Genomic DNA, 19,461 nt, shown 5'->3' with positions numbered 1-19,461 from the left:
AACACTCCAAACTAGAACGTACACTTATGTAGAGCTAAGCAGTATTATCCCCCCCCAAAGGTTTTACTGGGGGTGGAGAGTAGTACACATTTACGTGGCTTCCCACCCGGAGAGAACGCAGCCAGTTGTGCTCTCTTGGATTCTAGCTGCCGATGATCAGGTGGTGCAGTTCACGAATTTGAACTCGTGACCTCTGGGCCATAGCTGTAGCGCATTTTTAAAATACTACAGTATACCTTATTACTGTTATTTCGCCCAGCCCAACACTTATGTAACATTATCTTATTCCAAATCATCCTGGGATGGGTCTACTAGCCTGTTCAAAAGGTGCAAAAAAAAAAAAAAAAAAAAAAAAAAAAAACCTGACAAGGTTTTCTTGTGAAAGCGACAATCTACAATAATCTATTAGGTTGAGACGCAACATTCATGAACTGATTCCAATTAAGAACAACACGATTATATCACAAAATCATACATTATACACTCAGCTAACAGTACTTGGGGGACCAATGTCAGGCACAATACGACGATACGCAGTGCGCTCCATACTTACTGAACCCAGGGCCAGATTTACTAAGCTTTTGCTCCAGTGCAAAGTTTGCACCACTTTTTTCTAAAAGGAATAGGGGACAAAAACACAAGGTCAGATATAAGAGGCAAATGAAGCAAAAACAGGTCTTTCCTAAAGAGCCAAAGAGACCACAAAAAGCAAAGCAAAGCAAGGAGATGGACCGCATGAAGTGAAGCCCATAAAGTAGCTTTCTCACGCCCCTCACCTGTCAATAAATGCTGTCAGAAGGAGCCAGAGGGCAGCATGCCACATGCGCTTGCTCAGGATCGTGAATTGTGAACAGTCAGGGTTAACAGGTAAAGTAAGCAGGAAATGGCAACAAGTAAAAGTGGATAAGCAGGAGGACTGGGTCTTAAGATTAAGGTTTTGGGAAATGTGGAAAATGCTTGCGATACACTATATGGACAAAAGTATTGGGACACATGCTCATTCATTGTTTCGTCCAAAATCAAGGATAATAAACAGTGGAAGTACTACTGTCCAGGAGAAGAGCAATAAGAGCGATATTGAGGTCAGGAAGTTGGACGATTCCCCTAGGCAACATCATTCCCAACTGATTCCTAAACTGATACTAAAGTATTGGATGGAGCACCCTCATTATAGAGAACACAGTTCCACTACTCAACAGCTCAATGCCTGAGGCGTTTATACTATCCCATTATTGGTTAGCTTTACAGGACCTAGACAAGCTGTGAGTGTGCATTTGCACATCTGTGTCGATGCATTCAGTGTCCACAAACATTTGGACATATAGTGTATCTGTATGTACATGTCCTCTCTATTCAAAGCTCATAAGTCCAACAATAAAAGGAAACAGTAAGATTCCTTTGAGGTTCCTAATCATGGTCCTACAGCAGTGGTTTTCGGGTTCAGTCCTGGGGAACCACTGCCCTGCACAGCTTCAGGTACGCGCTCCTTATTAGCTGGATGAGTGGGACCCCCGAGACTAGACTTGAAAGCCACTGTTAACTTGGGTACACTCTGGCCTGCACATTTTAGTGTCTTCCCTGTTCCAGATTCTACACACCTAATCCAACTGAAGGCTAATTTATACAAAAGTCTCAGCAGTGGAGGAAGTCATGATGATGTACTTATTACATTAAAGATGAAAGGCAGCGGTGAATATGACTGTAAACGGTAAAAAAAAAAAAGTTTGCCATTGGTTATTTCTGAGCCAGTGTCTTCTTTCGCTGTGTCCAAATGATATTTGTGTATTTTTTTAACTATTTACCACGCCACAGAGGTACTGCTCCATTCTGTCCATAACTTTGAGACAGTACAGACAGAAGGTTTTGTCCGTATCCATATTTGTATTTATCGTCAAGCATAAACGAGCCATTAGTAGCTCATTAACAACACCTTATTAAACTAAAGTGGGTGTCCTGGAGCAGGACAACACAAAAATATGCAGGACAAGGGTCCAAGGTTGGGAACTGCTTTCTCAGTGCCTTTAAGATTTTACAGATATATTCTAGAGAGTCGTATGTTTGAGGAACAGAGAGGAGAACAGAAGATTTTTACACATTGGAACTGAAGCCTGGGTAAATCTGGCCATTGCAATGCATCAATCATAATAATCCAACTGCAACATTTTAACCTTCAATATCCTCCAATTATCTAGTGAGTGCGTGCAATCTTCCAGAAATCCACCATTTAATCTGCAAGTACTGAGCAGGAACATTTTGCCATTATTTGGCTTTCTCCCTTTGACCATTCTGAAGATCAGCCAATATTAGAGGAACACTGATCTCTGCAGCAGAAGTTGATGCTTCAGACGGGTTCACAGTGTAACAGAATCCAGGGATTTCTTGGCCTGGCCTTTTTCTCCCCCTTTAATGTGAAGCTGGAATTTAAGGCCAAAAGCTCAAAGATCAAACACTGTGTGAAACTGGTCTGTGAATTAAGCTGGTTGTTAGAGAACAAGCATTTGTTACAACACGCAACAGGGGAGGTGAACACTGCAAAAAATGTTCTCTTAGCAAGTGGGGTAGCAACACCTAATCGAGATAATCGACTTAAATCGAGGACCAAATCAGCTGGCAACCATCACCATTTAATAGTCGATCAGTTGGTGATGTCTAGGAATGGGTCGGGTCGCACGTGAACCACGGATTAATCGCCAAAGTTTAACTGTTTAACTGTGTGGCGTCTCATATGGACACGGGCTGAGCGGAAAAGGAGAAATCAAGTAAGTCGAACCAGAGCTGTTAGAAATGAGGAGACCAGTCACTGGCTGAAATGTGAATGGAACGCTCAACATAGCTTCTTCTTATGGATAGTCCCGCCCTTCTACGAATAATAACCTGCCTTTCAATAAGTAGAACCAATCAGCTTGCTGGTAATGTTGCAAGCGATTCAGGGTCAATGATATTGGGGCTCCCTGTCAGGCCATGTCAAAATAAAAGTCCCTAATACGACCAAAGTAACACAAAATACCTTTATACAGAGCTAAAATCCGGTAATTTTTCTGATATATATCTTTATATGAAAATGTATGTATTTCTGGTATATTTTATTGCTGCTACTTTGCACATCAGTGGTTTGAAATTTTAAGAGGAACGTTTAGCAGGAAAGTTCATTAAAACAGTAAACTTCTGATTGCGGTACTCATCTATATTGTTTTGACTGTTAGTTAGCAAATGCATAAGACAACCTCAGGCTAAATTTGAAAGCTCATATCTACATAGGAGTTATCTGCTAACTGAGTGATTCATAATCAGAATAATCCACTATTCATTTCAATAAGCGACAGATTATTCGACTATCAAAATAGTCATTTGTTGCAGCTCTATTAGCAAGTGAAATCCTCCTAAATAATGTCTAAATATCCAGTATTCCTCATTTTGAAATTATTGCAGTAGCATTATAAGATGAACTCATTCTTGCTTATTTTTACTTGTTTTAAGTGATTTTATCTACTACTTACTTTATTGGCAGATAATTAAAAATAATATAAAAGAGCGTGTAACAAGCAGAATAGTCTGCCAGTGGAATAGATACAATCAATTAAAACAAGAATAAGTTAGTAATATGCTGAATAATATTCTTACCACAATATAGAAGACATTCAGACTAGATTTAAGAGGATTTCACTTGCTAAGATACCATTTTTTGCAGTGAACCATTACACAACATGCCCACCCACACACTAGTTACAACTTCATACCCAATTCATCCGTGCTCACAAGTGCAACAAAACCCCACAGCACACTAGCAATCTGTGATCCACAAATATCTCGACCACCCGTTGGTTACTTCAGCTTCGGTACCTGCAAACTGTCTGTCCGAGGTCCCCCTGGCCCCGAACTTTGTGACCAGTTTTCCGTTCGACTGGAAGATGAAGACGCAGCAGGCCTTGTTGTCCACTGCGATGATGTGGCCGTTCCGGTCCACAGCCACACCCTTTGGGCCCATCAGCCTCCCGGCGCCGATCTTATTCTGCACACAGAGAGAGCCCGGGTCAGTGGAATAGAGCAACTGCTAATGAAGATGCTAATGCAGATGAACGGTCATTTGAGTGATCCATCTTTATGGAACCATTTTTTGGTTCATAAAGAACATTTTTTGTACAAGAAGTGTGTGTGATGGACCCTTTCAAGATTTAAAGAAGTCAATGTTGTGCTTCTTTACCAATTGAAAGGTTCTTTACACTTATAGGTTCTTTACTGGTTTCACTGTTTGGGAGATGTCCCACCCCTCCCCGAATTGATTCTGAGTTTGACTCAGCTGGAAGTGGGAAAATAGAGATTCTGAGTGGTTCTGCCTTTGAGGTTGACTCTCTGCTGCCCCACTCCCAGCTGAAACGGAGATTCTGATTGGCTCTGGATTGGACTGTCTTCCTGTCAGTGTCAGCACAGTTGAGGGATAGTGGATTTCTTTAATAGTCGCTGTTGAGAACATTGATTCAGAGTTTGTTTGGCGGGTCTGATTAGAACCTAACGGGCCGCATGTTTCACACCCTGCTTTAATACAATCCTTGCTAGTAATCACCCTATTTTTTTTTTTAAATGTACCGATAATCCAATTATTTACTTCACAGTTACCGTTGTTTCACTGTGATCAAAAAGCTGCCCTAATCACACAATCAGACCAATCTGGAGTTGGAACAATGCATCTCCAATTTTGTATGTTTTTAGTTTTCTCCATGGTTTGAACCCTGTAGCTGCTCTGTACACTGTGTAAATAAGTCTGGAGAAATGGACCAATAGAAATGCTCTAAAATTGCTTTTAGAAATTCTCCTATTACATTGACCTCTACTCACAATTGAGAGCATTTTTGCCTTCTGTAAAATCGGCATTTTGGAGATACATGTTTTTTACTGGACAGCGATGATATGGAGTAATGTTCATTCTGACTCAATATCCATTTCATCTGCAGCAATCCAGTCATCCTACCTTAAACTTCCCGTCTGACGAGAAGATGCTTATCCATCGGTTGTCATAGTCAGCCACTATGATGTCTCCGTTCATGTCTACAGTCACTCCTGTCGGCCTCTGCAGCTGCCCTGGCGAGCGGCCGCGCGCTCCGAACCTCAGCTTAAACTGCCCATCGTTAGTGAACACCTACCAGACAGAAGTACAACGATATTAGACAGTCTAGCAGTCAAAGTACGTTTACAGATAGACAGGAAATCTTTCACCACATTTCTCTTCGCATTCTCCTTCCATTGTACTCCTTTAATAAACCCTCCTTATTTGACTGGGATAGATTACAAACTGAAGAAACAGACCCACCTGTATACACTGGTTGTTGCTGTCTGCCACGACTACTCTCCCGTTGCTGGAGGTGGAGATGCCCTGTAGATTAGTGAACTCGCCCTTCTCCCTTCCTCTTGTGCCTGTGATGCACAAACACAGGCAAAACACCTGAATCATTTCAAACCTAGTGACACTCATATATTTATAAATACATTCATAAATCCTATTAATAAATCTAATCTTAAATATGAGATTAGGTCATTGTGTCGATAGCAAGCAAACAGTCAATTCAACGGGTGCTTTCTTTGCATGCAATGCCAGACTGACAGGCTGAGGACACTGTACTGTTACTCTGTTACTTACTGTTGCTTAATGGTTGCTAGGTGTTGGCTAGTGTTGTTAGATGGGTGCTTTGGTGTTATTTGGAGGTTGCTGTGGTATCACATATGGAGGCAATGGTGTTGCTTAGTAGTTGCTAGACAGCTGATATGCAAGGTGCAGCTGCTAGGTTTTTCTATGGTGTCGCTAAGTGGTTGCAACAGTATTGCTAAGTGGTCGTTAGGTGATTGCAACAGTGTGGCTAGGTGGTTGCAGCTGATATGCTAGGTGCAGCTGCCAGGTGATGCTATGGTGTCGCTAAATGGCAGCTGATATGCTAGGTGCAGCTCCTAGGTGTTGCTATGATGTCGCTAATTGGTTTCCATGACATTACAGGTAGGTATGTGCTAAGTGGTTTTTAGGTGATCGACAGGTGTTGCTAGTTGTTTGTTATGGAATTCCTTAGTGGTTTCTAGGCTAAGTGGTTGCTAGCTAGTTGATACAGTATTCCAGATTGCTTCTATGGGGTTACTAGGGGGTTGCTTTGTTATCCCATGGGGTTGATATGGTACTGCTAAGTGGTTGCTAGCGTGTTGGTTGCCATTTCCCAAAACCTTTTCCAGTGGACCTCAGTGGTCTTACCTACTCGGTAGATAAGCTCATCCTCAATAGGGTTCTCCTTCTTCTTCGTGGTGCTGTACATGCTGGAGGGTCTGCGGACAGCCTTCTGCCTGATGTGGCCTCCGGTCCCGCTGGGCGACTTCACTCTCCTCTTCACGTCATCCGGAGACTGGGGCACGTCGCAGGGCTTCACGGCACGCAGCCTGAAAGGGCTACCCCGGACGGGCTGGCCGTACAGCAGCAGAGAGATGGAGTATTCTCCCTCGCTCCTCAGCGTGTAGCCCACCTCATACGTGCCGTTCTTATTGTCCACCACCTCCACCTCAGCCACCCGCCCGCCATCGTGCCCCGCTATCTCCGCTTTTAAAGCCGCGTTGCCGGTCCTCACCAGTTCTCCGTCTTTGTCCTTGGTGGTGACGGTTACCGTGACGTGCTGGCCAATAATGGCGTGCCTCAGTCCCTCTCCGGTGGCCACGCTGGTGTGTCCCACGGCGCTGGTGGTCAGCAGCACGCCCAGGTTCTGGATAGAGCGCCGCAGCCCCTCCGTTTCCACCTGGCACTCCAGGTGAGCATTCTCGTGCGGGCGCTCGGGGAAGTCGTGGCGGGCGAGAACGCTGACCCGCTCGCTCATCTGCTTCTGCACAAGCAGAACCTCGGTGGCGCTGCCGTGGCTCAGAGCCTGCTCTGTGAAGCTGCAGCTACTCTGGATGTTCTCTTTGCCCTGCTGCAAGGAAGACAGCTGTGCCTGCAACACCTGTATGTACACACACACACGGGAAACATAACTTTAAAGAGCTGCCATGATCAGTCTCGGTAGTCCAGGACACGGAAACTATTTTTTAAGCTGACGTTTATTTTAAAATTTGCGTTTTTTAAATAACTTTAGTTTTTTAGGTCTCTAAAACCCCTCAAGCTCAAATAACTAGCGTTTTTCCTCATTAACACCACTTCACCACTCCATAAGGTCAGTCGCTTCTGACTACAGTCCAGTCAGCTCGGACATCACGCCCTGTGTGGCAAGTCCACAATATGTACACCCTACACAACAACCTGATCAAAAATTACGCTCATATTTAAAGTACCACTTTGTGTACACATTACCATGACAACCAGCATCACGTGATGACCAATCAAAGTGAGAGGAGCAGCAGTGTGTTACTGGAGTTTACTGGAGTAGTTTTAAAATGATGGCGGACTCAGGAAAACCTCCACCAACACAAAACCTGAATTTCAGTGCACCGTAAAGACTGGCGGGAGAGAGTGGGAGAGATTTTCCAGCTACATTTTTGTATGAGTTGATAAAAGGGTAATCTTACATACAATAAGAGTCCCTATTCCAGTAATAATAATAAACCTTTGGAATATAATGGGATATTCTTCCTCTCGTTAATGAATTACCCACCTCCCTCAAACTGTATTCGCAATGGCACCTCACATACACCTCAACAGGAATTGACGGGTCCGACTGAAATGTATACATGGCCATATTCTATTCTGATATTCTCTGCCATTAGTCTTATTATTAACGGATTATCAGGCTGCGTGTAAAGTCGCAGACTGAAGACCCACCTCTTCCGAGAATACTTGGACGATTAGAGTACTATGGTCACCTTATTGTCTTGTGTTTAGTAATGTCTAAAGCTTAAAGGTATCCTTTAAGCTATTCTAACTAGCTAAAGTTGCCGTAAATGTAAATGTAATGTAATGTAAACGTGGCTACTGTGAGATATTTACATGCCTTACACCAGTGCTTTCTCACAGCCACCAAGAGAGAGATTTAAGCACTAGAAGCGTGAAGAAGAAGATGAAGCTTTTAAGCAATCTATTTATTGATTGGCTCTTATCTTGTTAGACACATTATTTAGTTGTTACTAGTCAAAATTAGCCTCAGGTTACATTAAACAGAGTTTCGTAAATAGTATACAGCAAGTGACAAATAGGATTGACTACAGATTTAAGTACGAACAACCAGTACAACCCAGTCTAGGTGTGTTAGAGCAGGAAAACATCAAAATCCACAGGGCACAGCTCATACAGTACCAGGTTTGGGAACCAGTGACTAGAAAGGACAGGAATTCATATAACGCATTTCTCAAACAACCCACAAGAGGGCTCTCCAACAGCTTTTTTTATATGAAAGGACTTGGTTCACATCACTATCAAATATCAAACTAATCAAACTAAAGCTGGGACATGGAAGGAGTGTGGCACGTGCCATGGCCGTGATGGAGTGGGGTGCTGATTGGAGCTGGTGGTTTACAAACTTGAAAGTTTAAATAATGCCACAAACTGCCATGTTTGTAAAGCAGTTTTCACATATGAAATTTGACATTTCATGAGTAACAAACATCCGAAGACCCAGAGATCAGGCGTTTTCACTACAGGAAATTTCCTGTGTGCTTTTGACAAGGGGTGGCGACTGTATAACATGTGCAGGAGGCACACCATCATTATACGGGATTATACGGGAAATTACCTGCTCTGTTCGCACATGGGCTCACTCTGACATTACCCAGACTCTGTTCTAGGGGGCTGGCAGGATAAAGTCCTTTTGCGTTCATACATACAGCTCCTCCAGGTGATGTCTGGAAAGGGTCGAGGTTACTGTGCATATCTGAAAAGGGCTTCATAGAGATGTTTGAGTGTAAAGAACCTTGTTCAAATATCCATTACAAAATGGCTCTTTATGGATCCATTGCTTCTTCCTCATGCTCTCATGGAGTTTTCCCTGCCACTGCCACCCTGGCCATTAACACGCAAGCTGTGTGAATCAGGTGAAAGATCAGGAAAAGCAGAAAACTCTGCAGAAATCCGGCCCTCCAAGAACAGCACTGTGGAGTAACTAATAAGTACTGAGGTATACTGACCTTCTGTTTGGTGCTGCAGATGTTCTCCAGGTCTGCAATGAGGGCTGCTTTGCGCTGGTGCAGCGCTCGCTCCAGCTCCTCAAAGGTGCCACTGATCTCATTCACCGCTTCATTCTTCCGCTCTGTGAGCTGCCTGGAGATTTCGTTGACCAGCTCGATAGCCACTGTAAGCTGAGGCAACCTGCCAATGGTAGAAGCACAGAAATGTCAGGTTTATAGCCTTTAATGGTTTAATAAAGTTAACTGTTAAGAGCACCTGCATGTTCGGCCACTGCTCACATTCTTACAGCTGAAACAGCCGTTCATTATTCCCAGAGATGTCCCAAACCAAGTCCGATACAGAGTCTGATCTGATATTCGCATTTTCTGCATAGTTTCCTCTTCAATGACATTAAAGTTAATTCAGTTTTGGCAAGATATGCTAGAATGCGGATTACTCTACACTACACTAAGTTATAGGGTCTTACAGGTTCTTGAATATGCCATGCTCCAACATGGGCAAAGAACTACTTCAGGTCGGCAGTGAGCAGAGTAAGCGCCATCCCACTGCATGTCAATACTGATGTTATGTCTATACGATAAATGTCATGGTGTAATAACGCATGATTATGTGCTCATTAGCCGGCAGCATCTCACTTTCAATCTAGCACTTTAACTGATTCATGTTATTTAAATTAATTATATTATCGTTTTAAATTCCAGCACTGCTAATAAAAAAATATATTTAAATGGATAAATGCATAAAGAATAGCCTACATTTAACTATTTATTAATTAATTGAGGCCAGAAGTAGCACAGAAAAGTGCTTAATACATAAAAAACTAAAACAAATTAAGGCTAGGCATGGACAATATGAGCATATTTTATGGAATCGTGATTCAATAAAATGTATCGTGATACACAATCTGTTTTTATATTATCAATATAGTCAATGTTTACAGAACATTGTAAACACTGTAATAAACTACAGTGTTGTTCTGTAGTTCTGTTTAATTGAATGGCGAAGCTACTGGTGAATTTTGTAAGCATGTGATATAACATTGTTACCATATTGCCCAGCCCTAATTAAGGCTAATAAAGACTGCTGGGAAAAATTCCCAACAACCATCGATTGGGAAATTCAGCTGTAAAGAAATTGGAAGTCACAAACAAATGAATCAACCCTACTTTAAATGCCTGTTTAACTGAAACAAAATAATTCCATTAAAATGTTGTATTATGACAGTAAAATGTTGTTTAAATAGATAAACGCATTAAACTAAAATAATAAATAATTCACAGAGGTCAGACGTAGCACAGAGAAGTGCTAGATGGGCAATATGAGCATATTTTATGGAATCGTGATTCAATTAAATTTATTGTGATACACAATCTGCTTTTATGAGTATATATTATCGATACAGTAAATGTTTACAGGACACTGATCAACTGCATGTTTTGTTTTTTTTTGCAAAGAGTGTTATCCTGTAGTCCTGTTTAATTGGTTGCTGAAGCCACTGTTGAATTTTGCATGCTAATATTGTGTATCGTAAAAATGTATTTAAATATTGTGATAAACCCTTAACTTTAAATGCCTATTTAACTGCTGCTGCTGCAGTTGCAGAAAATGGTAAGGTCTGTTACCTCTACAACTGTGGTGTAAGTAGGGGCACAACAAGGTAAATCCGCTTTAAGAAACAGTTGGCTGAACATTGGTAATTTCATAGCAATCCATTTAAATAGCCTTGATAAGCTCAGTGATTCTATGATGTCCCTAATCTTATTTCATGGCAAATAAAAAACTTTCCTTAAGAGAACATGCATTTACACTGCTGTACATCACTTTTCCTCTGCAATCACTTCCAGCAAGAGTGCATCACTGTGGTAAAGTGGGGTACCTGTTGCGGATGGCGTCAAGCTGGTTCTTCAGTGCTGCTTTGTGCTGCTCCAGGACGTCCCTCAGTGGGACAGTCACATGCTCTCGGTGCTCGCCCTCTGTGCAGTCCAGACACATGGCCGTTTCACACGACTCGCAGTAAAACTCCATCACCTGCAGAGGGCAACAGTGAGCATCTTCATTACAAGGAGTCATGGTAAAGTGATCTGATCCGAGACAAGGGGGCACCAAATAACTTGCACCAGTTAGCCTTTGCCCAGCAGTAGTGACACACACGGCAGCTGTTTGTGGAGCACTGCAAAAACTCCTACCCCCTTTTCGCCGAGACAGAATCTAAGGGGCTTATCTAGATTTGATGTTTGGGGCAAATATAGGATTTTCATGTCCACAACAGGACTTTCACTGGTTGGGAAAAGTAAGAGGATTATAAAGATGTCCTGATGTGCAGTGCAATGCTCATGTCTGGGTTTGAAGTCTGCTGAAGTTGAAGCTTGTCCAGTGTCCTGCATTTTGGTGCTTAGGGTCGTTACAAGCAAGCGGTCACTACTGGCTTTTGCTAATAAACTAAGCTCTGAGATGAGATGTCCTTATCTGGCAGAAATTTTTTAACATTGACACGCCTTTAAAAGAGGGTTCTTTAAGGGTTCCTTACTAAAGGCAGTGGTATATTTACATAGACATGTGAACACTCAAAGAACCATCAATAATTAAACAGTTCTTTTTCTGGTTAAAAGGTTAGGGGTGCTTTATCAAATGGTTCATAGAAGAAGAAGCAAGCTCATACAAGTACCACTTTTGGTTCCATCAAAGCCATGCCTGTAACAGAGAAGTGTAAGTGCGAAGAACCTTTACATTAGTAATGAATGTACACCAGTGAAGGCTCTTTACCCCTATAAAAGGTGCTTCACCCCACCTCTTCATCTCTATTACAAACATGATTCTTTACTACCACAGATTTCATCTAACATCTTAATTTATATGTTTGTAATTCTTTGCCAAGACTAAACATCAGGGCACTTCACCAGTAGATGAACATGGTGTATTAAGGAGCATATAATGCTAATGGTAATAATAAGCCCACATCAGCATTTCACCTAAATATATTTTTCCGAACAGATGGTAGACTTAACCAAATAAATACTTTTTTTTTTTAACACTGTGAATATGCAACACGTATAAACACAGCGCTCCAAGTTCTATATACATATACTTTCCATAAGTGCAGCTCTGATTAATTAGGAGTTCATTTATAGTTATTTATATTGTGAGCAAATGATTCATACAGGTTCAATGTTTGATTTGCATACATTTCTACAGAACTGTACAAGAATAGCGTATTAGAAAAGTCCTGCATTTTGGTGCTTTGGGTCGTTACAAGCAAGCTGTCACTAATGGCTTTTGCTAATCAAGGAAGCTCTGAGATGAGAGGATATGAAAAATGTGATGAGATGAAACCTTTCATGACACACCTTTAAAAGAGGGTTTTTTAAGGGTTCTTTACTAAGGGTTATAGTATATCTGTATAGACCTGTGAACACTCAAATAACCATGAATAATTAAACAGTTCTTTTTCTGGTTAATAGAGGCCTCTAGAATACACTTTTTATGCTTATAGTGAGGGATTGGAAGAGTCATACTGGTGGTCTTACTGCAGTATATATCTACACCTCTACCAGATCTGCTTTTGATTATTAGGGGCTATAGAATGCTGTGGGAACTTGATGACTTATGTTGCCATAATTGGGGTTGACCCTGAAATCAGATTTACATGCTCGGGGGAAAGCGCAGCGTACCCGGCTCTAATGCATCAGCCTGCAGCTTTGCACTGAAGTGATGTGGGAAGAACTACCATCTACCCACCTTTGAGAGAACAAGGCCAATTGTGCTTTCTTGGGGCCCCGGCTGCCGATGTGGTAGCTCCACTTTACTGTATATGACGGCAATTCAAATAAGATGCATCATATGCAGCGGTCTTTTATTGATTGCCGTGACTCTACTGTATTGGACTATGTTAATGTGGTAAAAAGCATCACTGAAACTCATGATGCCAGAAAACATATGAAATATAAAAGAACAAAAAGTCAAATCTTCGTATTTAACAGCCAAATCCGACTCAACTGACCGAGACTCCACCACCAGCCCATATCAGGAGACCCAAAAGGTCCCCAAGTGTGTTCTGGTGGACGGCTGAACTCACAGCACTGAATCCTCAAACAAACAACGTGCTGGTTATTAAAAATATCATTCCTTAATCCTTTCTCCTTACGAAACTTTTCTCATGATCAGATCTTGACTGGTAAGTAGCTTACCTTGCCCTCGTGATTGGGGCAGGACAGAGGTTTCCCAGCGGCCGCTGCGCTGACCGACTCCAGCACACTGCAGGCCTCGGGACGGGAGCACTCGGGATCTCTCTGCAGCACCTCCATCAGGTTGGTGATGAAGAAATTATTCTGCAGCGCTGCCACGCCCTTTTCAGGAAGGATGGATGTCTGTCGGCACACCGGGCAGGACAGGGTCAGCGACTGGGGTGGGATGTAGTTCTGTAAGCACCTGAAAACCAGGGAGAAAAAAAATGGGAGAAGGAGGGATGAAGAGAAGCAATGAACAGATTAGGCGAGAGTGCTTTTTTAACATAATTGCTATATGCAGCTTCTGCAGCATAAGCAATACTGTAAATACTCAATAATAGGGGTATGTGATCAGATACAGAGCAGTCGATTGACTCCGGCTCAGATTCACAACAGCTTTATAGTCTCAAGCTCCTCTTCTATGGCAGAGATAGTTTCATATGATGCTCACTATATATATATGATGCAGACAGGTTTAAGCATAACATGCATAAATAATACTGAAATATATAGATTTGTTTATACTGAAGATCACAAATACAGAACAAATAAGGCTCATAATTGTATGACTTTATAGTACTTAAATGAATAAAAATTTCAGAATATAATTACATAAACATACAATAAACTTGGAATACATTTTTGTTGAGTGAAAGAACAGCAGATTGATAGTGGATACAGGTGGGTCTTAACACTAGGAGTGATGTGGGGAGGTAGTGCCAACTGGTCAACTGTGCACTCTCTGACCCTGGCTGCTGATGACGAGCAGATCTGAACTTTGGGAACCTCTTTTCTTGCCCCCACATATGTAACCCATATCGAACCGTGGGGTCCATACGGTAGTTGAATTCTGTGTACCGAGACACCCCTATTCAATACTAGGGGAGAGGGAGAGAGAGAAAAGGGTGGGTGGAAGGGGGCAAGAGAACTCATTCAACACTCCAATTTTTTGGTCTGTCAAAACACGTAGAGGCGCAGTAGCTGAACACGGCCTGTGGACACGCAGCGCTTGGGCCAAAACACCAAGACGCAGTGGGACAACATCACCCTGGCTGTCAAACTGCAGTACATAAGCAGAGGGGAAAAACGCCCCTTGGCAGGGAGAGTCCATTTGTGCCACTTCCTGTCATTGTGTCACTACATTTTGCACTACACACTGCCAGCAATGAAGGAAACTTGAGTGTTTAGGCTACTCCAAAGCAACTGGACTGCCCAGCCTTGAACACACCTCCTCTTTCATTCTAATGAGTCAAACGATTCCTCAGGCATGGCTCAAAATAGAGCATGTGGACAACGTGTGCACACGCGTGATTACATGTGAACTGACCCAAACTAAACAGAGTGCGTTCTGCCGTGATCTAACATCAAACTGCACTGGATCATTAGCCATAGGCCACAGTTATAATTAGTCCAGCCACATAAGAATCACAGCAAATAGGAACCCAGGCTGTACTGCTTTCCACATCCCTAGAGTAGGGATACCCAGATCCGATCCAGTGGAAGGGCATCGGAGCTGAGCCAGGCATATTGCAATGTATTACTGACTATTTTGGTCCAATTTAGGTCCCATTACCAGAGATTATTCACAGGCCACAGCAGTGAGGATCTCTCAGGAGTTCTCAGAAGGTAAACAGAACAGTTTATAGTGTGAAACTATTTTACAGAGTGGAACATGAAAACCTGGCATATAATTTTTATCTGCTTTATTTGTGTGCGAGATGCTTTCTCTGCAGATGCTTGCAAATTTTCCTTTTTGCCCAAGCAGGACCACCCACTGAGTGGTTGCTCAGCGGTTATTGATGACAGGGTGGTGGGATCGATACCTAGGCTCAGCAAGCTGCCACTGTAGGGGCCCTTCAACAAGGCCCTTCACCCTCCCTGGATGCTGCAGCAATGCCTGCCCACCGCTCCAGGCATGTGTGCTCACAGTCACTGTGTATGTTGGCTCAATAGTGCATAGGTGTGTGTTCACTGCATGGAGGGATTAAAGGAGACAAATTTCATCTGTGTCCAACACCAATGCCTTGTATTATGAGATGGATTATATCCTTTGACTTCAGTATTAATTAGCAGCACATCTAACCTGAACTGTGTGACTGTTATTTACAGAAACACAAATCAGTCCTGATCAGATCAGATCTGTATACGCTGGTACTAAGCATTAAGGGACTTGGATCGAACAAAAAGGAGAGCTATACAATCAAATCGAGGCTGGGTTTGGTAAACTAGATTAGTGTGTGGAATTGGAGCATAATGCTAATGTGTGCTAATGTGCTAAGCTATATAAAGAATCACCAGACTGTCTTCATAACTCATAAGTTATGTACACACTGCAGGAAAAGTGTCCCAAATTTGTGTGACAACGGTTGGGTACCAAAGTTGACCAATGACGACACAGCTGGTCTATCATATGGCATATGGGAAGAACCCGAGAAGAAAGGATCTCACAGACTTTGAAGTTCAGGTAATCCTGATGCCTCAAGTCTCTCCTACATGATACAGTTTATGGTTTATTCAACAATGGTATTGGATCAGAATCGGGTATCGACCAATACGCAAAGACTATGTATCCATATTGGAACAGACAACGACGGATCTGTGCATCCCTACTTGAGCCAGCTCATTTGCAGTCACTGAAATACAGTGGAATTGGAACATCTGGGCACCCCTGGTCAAAATGTATCTTACTATGACTAATTAAATAAGTAGAAGATAAACCTGGGTTTTCAAAGGAACCTCTGAACAAGGCTGCTGCATCCTGGAAACAAGTCATGTGGACTGATAAAGGTAAGCAACAAGCAAAGGTTTGGAGAGAACACGTCTCCAGCTGTTGGGGGCGCAAGGGGTTGGGGAGAATGAATCTATAACAGATGGAAATAAAAATATCGAGCAACATCTTGCTCAAAATATTAAAGAAATGTTTCATTAGATATTTTGATTGGGGATGCCCAAACTTTTGCATGCTACTGCACATATCTGATGTGGCGATGCCACCAGCCAGATTAGGGTCGGAAATTTATGAGACTCCGCATGTCTTGGTTAGGAGGACGAGCGAGACTGCGAGTGTCGTGTAAACCAACACCCATAATGCTCTTTATCAAGACCAATCAGACGAACAGCTACTTACAATCAGGTTTACTTCAAGAACATCGAAACAAAAGGGGTCAAAGGAGCTTTGTGAAAAAAGTCCATTATATTAATCTTAAGAAAAAACAGTGGACAGCTGTGTTTGTGGGCCACTTTTACTGACAGTTAGAACATGGACCTGGGCCAGTGGTTTATCAAAACTGAACCCTGGGAGTGTGAGCATTCCCTCTATGAAGACAACAGGCAATATGTACAGGTTCCAAAGATCCTCTCTAGCTGTTTGGGTGTAGGGCGCCTTTTGAGGAAGTGGTACCGTTCGCAGAAGGTGTGCAGGCAGGGTAGGACTTTGGGGTTGTGGTAGTGATCGAGGCAGATGCTGCAGACCAGGAATTGCTTGTCTATTTGCCGCACCACTGGACTCGTGCTGCCAGTCTCGCGCTTAGCCATGGTGACAGACATCCACAGCAGGGGCCAGGGGCCGGGACACACCTTAACCTACGAAGACGCACACAAACACACAAAGACACACAAAGAGAGAAATGAGCATGGTTAAATCATCCATAAAACAAACAATACCTGTAAGAACAAAATTGGGTTCTGACCCTTGAAGGCTTGGGGGAGGATTTGCTGCTTAGGAGGGGGTCTTAACATCTGCCCAGGGGCTAGCATGTGCTTACCCCAACTCACATAAAGCCTGACACTGCAGCTTTTTTTAACTGCTGGTAATGCAACATCATGCGCCTAACTGCCAAATCTGTAACACCAGCTAACAGAGTGGTGAGAGCCAGAGACACCAGGAGAGGGCAATCGTACTCGGAGACCCCTGGCCACGGATGACTGTGGCATTCCTGGTGATCAAACCTGTTATCTCCTGATGACTGAGCTTGAAAGTTTATTTAGATGGTTGTGCATCCTAGCAACCACCTGGAACACCCCAGCAACCACCTAGATATATCATAGTAGTAGCCACTTGGCAACATTCCTTAATTAAATGGTACTGATTACACTATAGCATGGATACCCTTCCTAGTGTTGCACTGTGGAACCTGTCTCATTATTTTAAAATATTTTACCATCAGTAACATAGATAATAATACAAATCATCATCATCATCATCATCATCATCAATATCAATAGTAAGTGACTACAGCAATATGCTAGCAGTCCCCTGAAACACCCTAGCGAATGGATCTGGGCATTTAATTGAAAATTAATCAAAACTGACCTTCAGAACGAATCAAATGTCCTAAATTTCAATTTCACTACTGTGTGAGTTTATGTTCTTCCTTCTTAAAAAATATATCTGAGCGCAGGGGTCATGTGACTCCGCCCCATCCAGTCTGCGGCATGCAAGCAACATGGAGGAGAACTCAAACACAGAGACAACTGGGCAACATAAACACCTCAGACCAAAGAAAAATACTGTTTACGATTAATAAACGATTATTTGAGTGCTGTTCAATTAATTGTGAAGCAGATTTGATGTCATATTGCCCAGCACAACTAGCAACCACATGGAATACCACAGCAACCACTTGCTATGTAGTATAAAATATAGTATAGTATATAATATACTATACTATAGTATAAATAATAGTATAAATAAATAGTATAAATAATAGTATAAATAAATAGTATAAATAATAGTATGAAATAATAGTATAAAATATACTATTATTTCATATTATTTTACTACAACGAAAATCATAACGTCACATAGTTGCGATATACATTTCAGTGCATATCATCCAGCCCTGGTCTTTCCTTATGACCCCGTCTCTAGAACAAACTACTGATTAAATCTGACTCTGCAGTTGGTTCTTCACAACAGCTCTGATTGAAAACTCCTTCGCTTGCTTTCAGACACAAGTTTGCACTCAGGCTTTGGTTTATGTTTCAATAAACACTCCATAAACAAGACTGAGGAGCAAGAAAGAATGGGCTGAGATAACGGAGCACTTTATGAGCACGGACAAAGACGGAACCAGCCGCATCTGAAGCTTTTCAACTTCAAGGTCACTCCCCTCACTAGCCCTCGAAATACAAACATGGAATTAAGCAAGCAGGAATCCCTTAAGAAGGGCTACAGGGAGTAACATTAAACAGACATAACTAGACGCTGCTCATAAGCATCATTAATAACTAGTCCTTCGAATTCATTACTTCTGACTTGCAGCTTTATTAAAACAAGCAATAACTGTGTGTGTGTGTGTGTGGGGGGGAGCTAATTGAATTTAGTCAGCCCCCATAAACCCCCACCCCACCCCTCCTCACTCTGACAGGAGCCTGACTGGAGCGCTGGAGGGGGTGTGAAGGTAAGACTCCTGCGTGGATGAGCATTTCAAGCGTGACCAAAAGCTGGTAGGTGATTTCTGCTTCCTGCTCACAAGCAGACGCAACTGACAGAACCCTGCCCGAGGCTTCCGGACTGCACTGCTTTAACGCAGCATAATGAAGTGCAGGCTCTTCAACACAGTGCAGAGAAACAGTGAGAGTCAATCTGTAGATTAATAAAGCAGAGTTCACCGATACAACTGACAGAGTTATTGAGGAAGGGCGTAACATGCTGTCATTACAGGGACAAATTACAGTACAGCACACCTTGTTGTCCGAGTACATGCAGCATTGTCTACTAGAACACTGAACAAACATGTACGGGGGCATGCAAAAGTTTGGGTAAGCTGGTCAACAAGATGGAACGGGTGCATTAGCTCATGAAACTATAAAATTAACTGAGCAGGCCTGGAATTAGAGGCCGTCCAATATATCGTTTCAGCGTGGTCACCGCAATAGAGGGTATGCCTGTGGCGTCACAGACGGTGGGAGTCTGACGGGGAAAAAGACTGAGTGTCAGAGTTAGCGTTACAGACTGCTGAAAGGAAAAACAAGCCCACTGTAGTTGCTAATTTACCTACATGCTACAGCCAGTTAGCCAGTTAAGATGACTGCTCTCAGATATGAGGCTTTATCCTCGAAACGGCTGTGATTTGAGCCTCAGTTAGCTGGACGTTCCTGGCTACACGTCATTGTCCATGGACCACTGGTTCTTTAACTTGAGCAGAACTGTGTTCTCTC

At 42.6% G+C, this 19,461-nt stretch overlaps 1 protein-coding gene across 6 annotated transcripts in view; it reads right to left on the bottom strand.

Moving 5' to 3' along the window:
- The window catches only part of trim3b (tripartite motif containing 3b), a 56,867-nt gene that overhangs the window by 6,306 nt on the left and 31,100 nt on the right, over positions 1-19,461 (bottom strand). For 5 of the 6 annotated variants that reach the window (XM_072658156.1, XM_072658153.1, XM_072658152.1 and 2 more), the window contains 9 exons: positions 16,700-16,881; positions 13,261-13,501; positions 10,953-11,104; positions 9,076-9,256; positions 6,230-6,962; positions 5,306-5,409; positions 4,967-5,134; positions 3,841-4,009; positions 554-613 (listed from right to left, as the gene is read on the bottom strand). In XM_072658156.1, the coding sequence (XP_072514257.1) occupies positions 554-613; positions 3,841-4,009; positions 4,967-5,134; positions 5,306-5,409; positions 6,230-6,962; positions 9,076-9,256; positions 10,953-11,104; positions 13,261-13,501; positions 16,700-16,845 (1,954 nt within the window). In that variant the 5' untranslated portion in view covers positions 16,846-16,881. The remainder of the gene's footprint in view (positions 1-553; positions 614-3,840; positions 4,010-4,966; positions 5,135-5,305; positions 5,410-6,229; positions 6,963-9,075; positions 9,257-10,952; positions 11,105-13,260; positions 13,502-16,699; positions 16,882-19,461) is intronic. The other variant, XM_072658158.1, reaches the window with a different exon arrangement.

This window comes from Salminus brasiliensis, chromosome 16 (genome assembly GCF_030463535.1).
Source record: "Salminus brasiliensis chromosome 16, fSalBra1.hap2, whole genome shotgun sequence".
NCBI lineage: Eukaryota > Metazoa > Chordata > Actinopteri > Characiformes > Bryconidae > Salminus > Salminus brasiliensis.
This window is presented reverse-complemented; position numbering and strand designations above follow the sequence as displayed.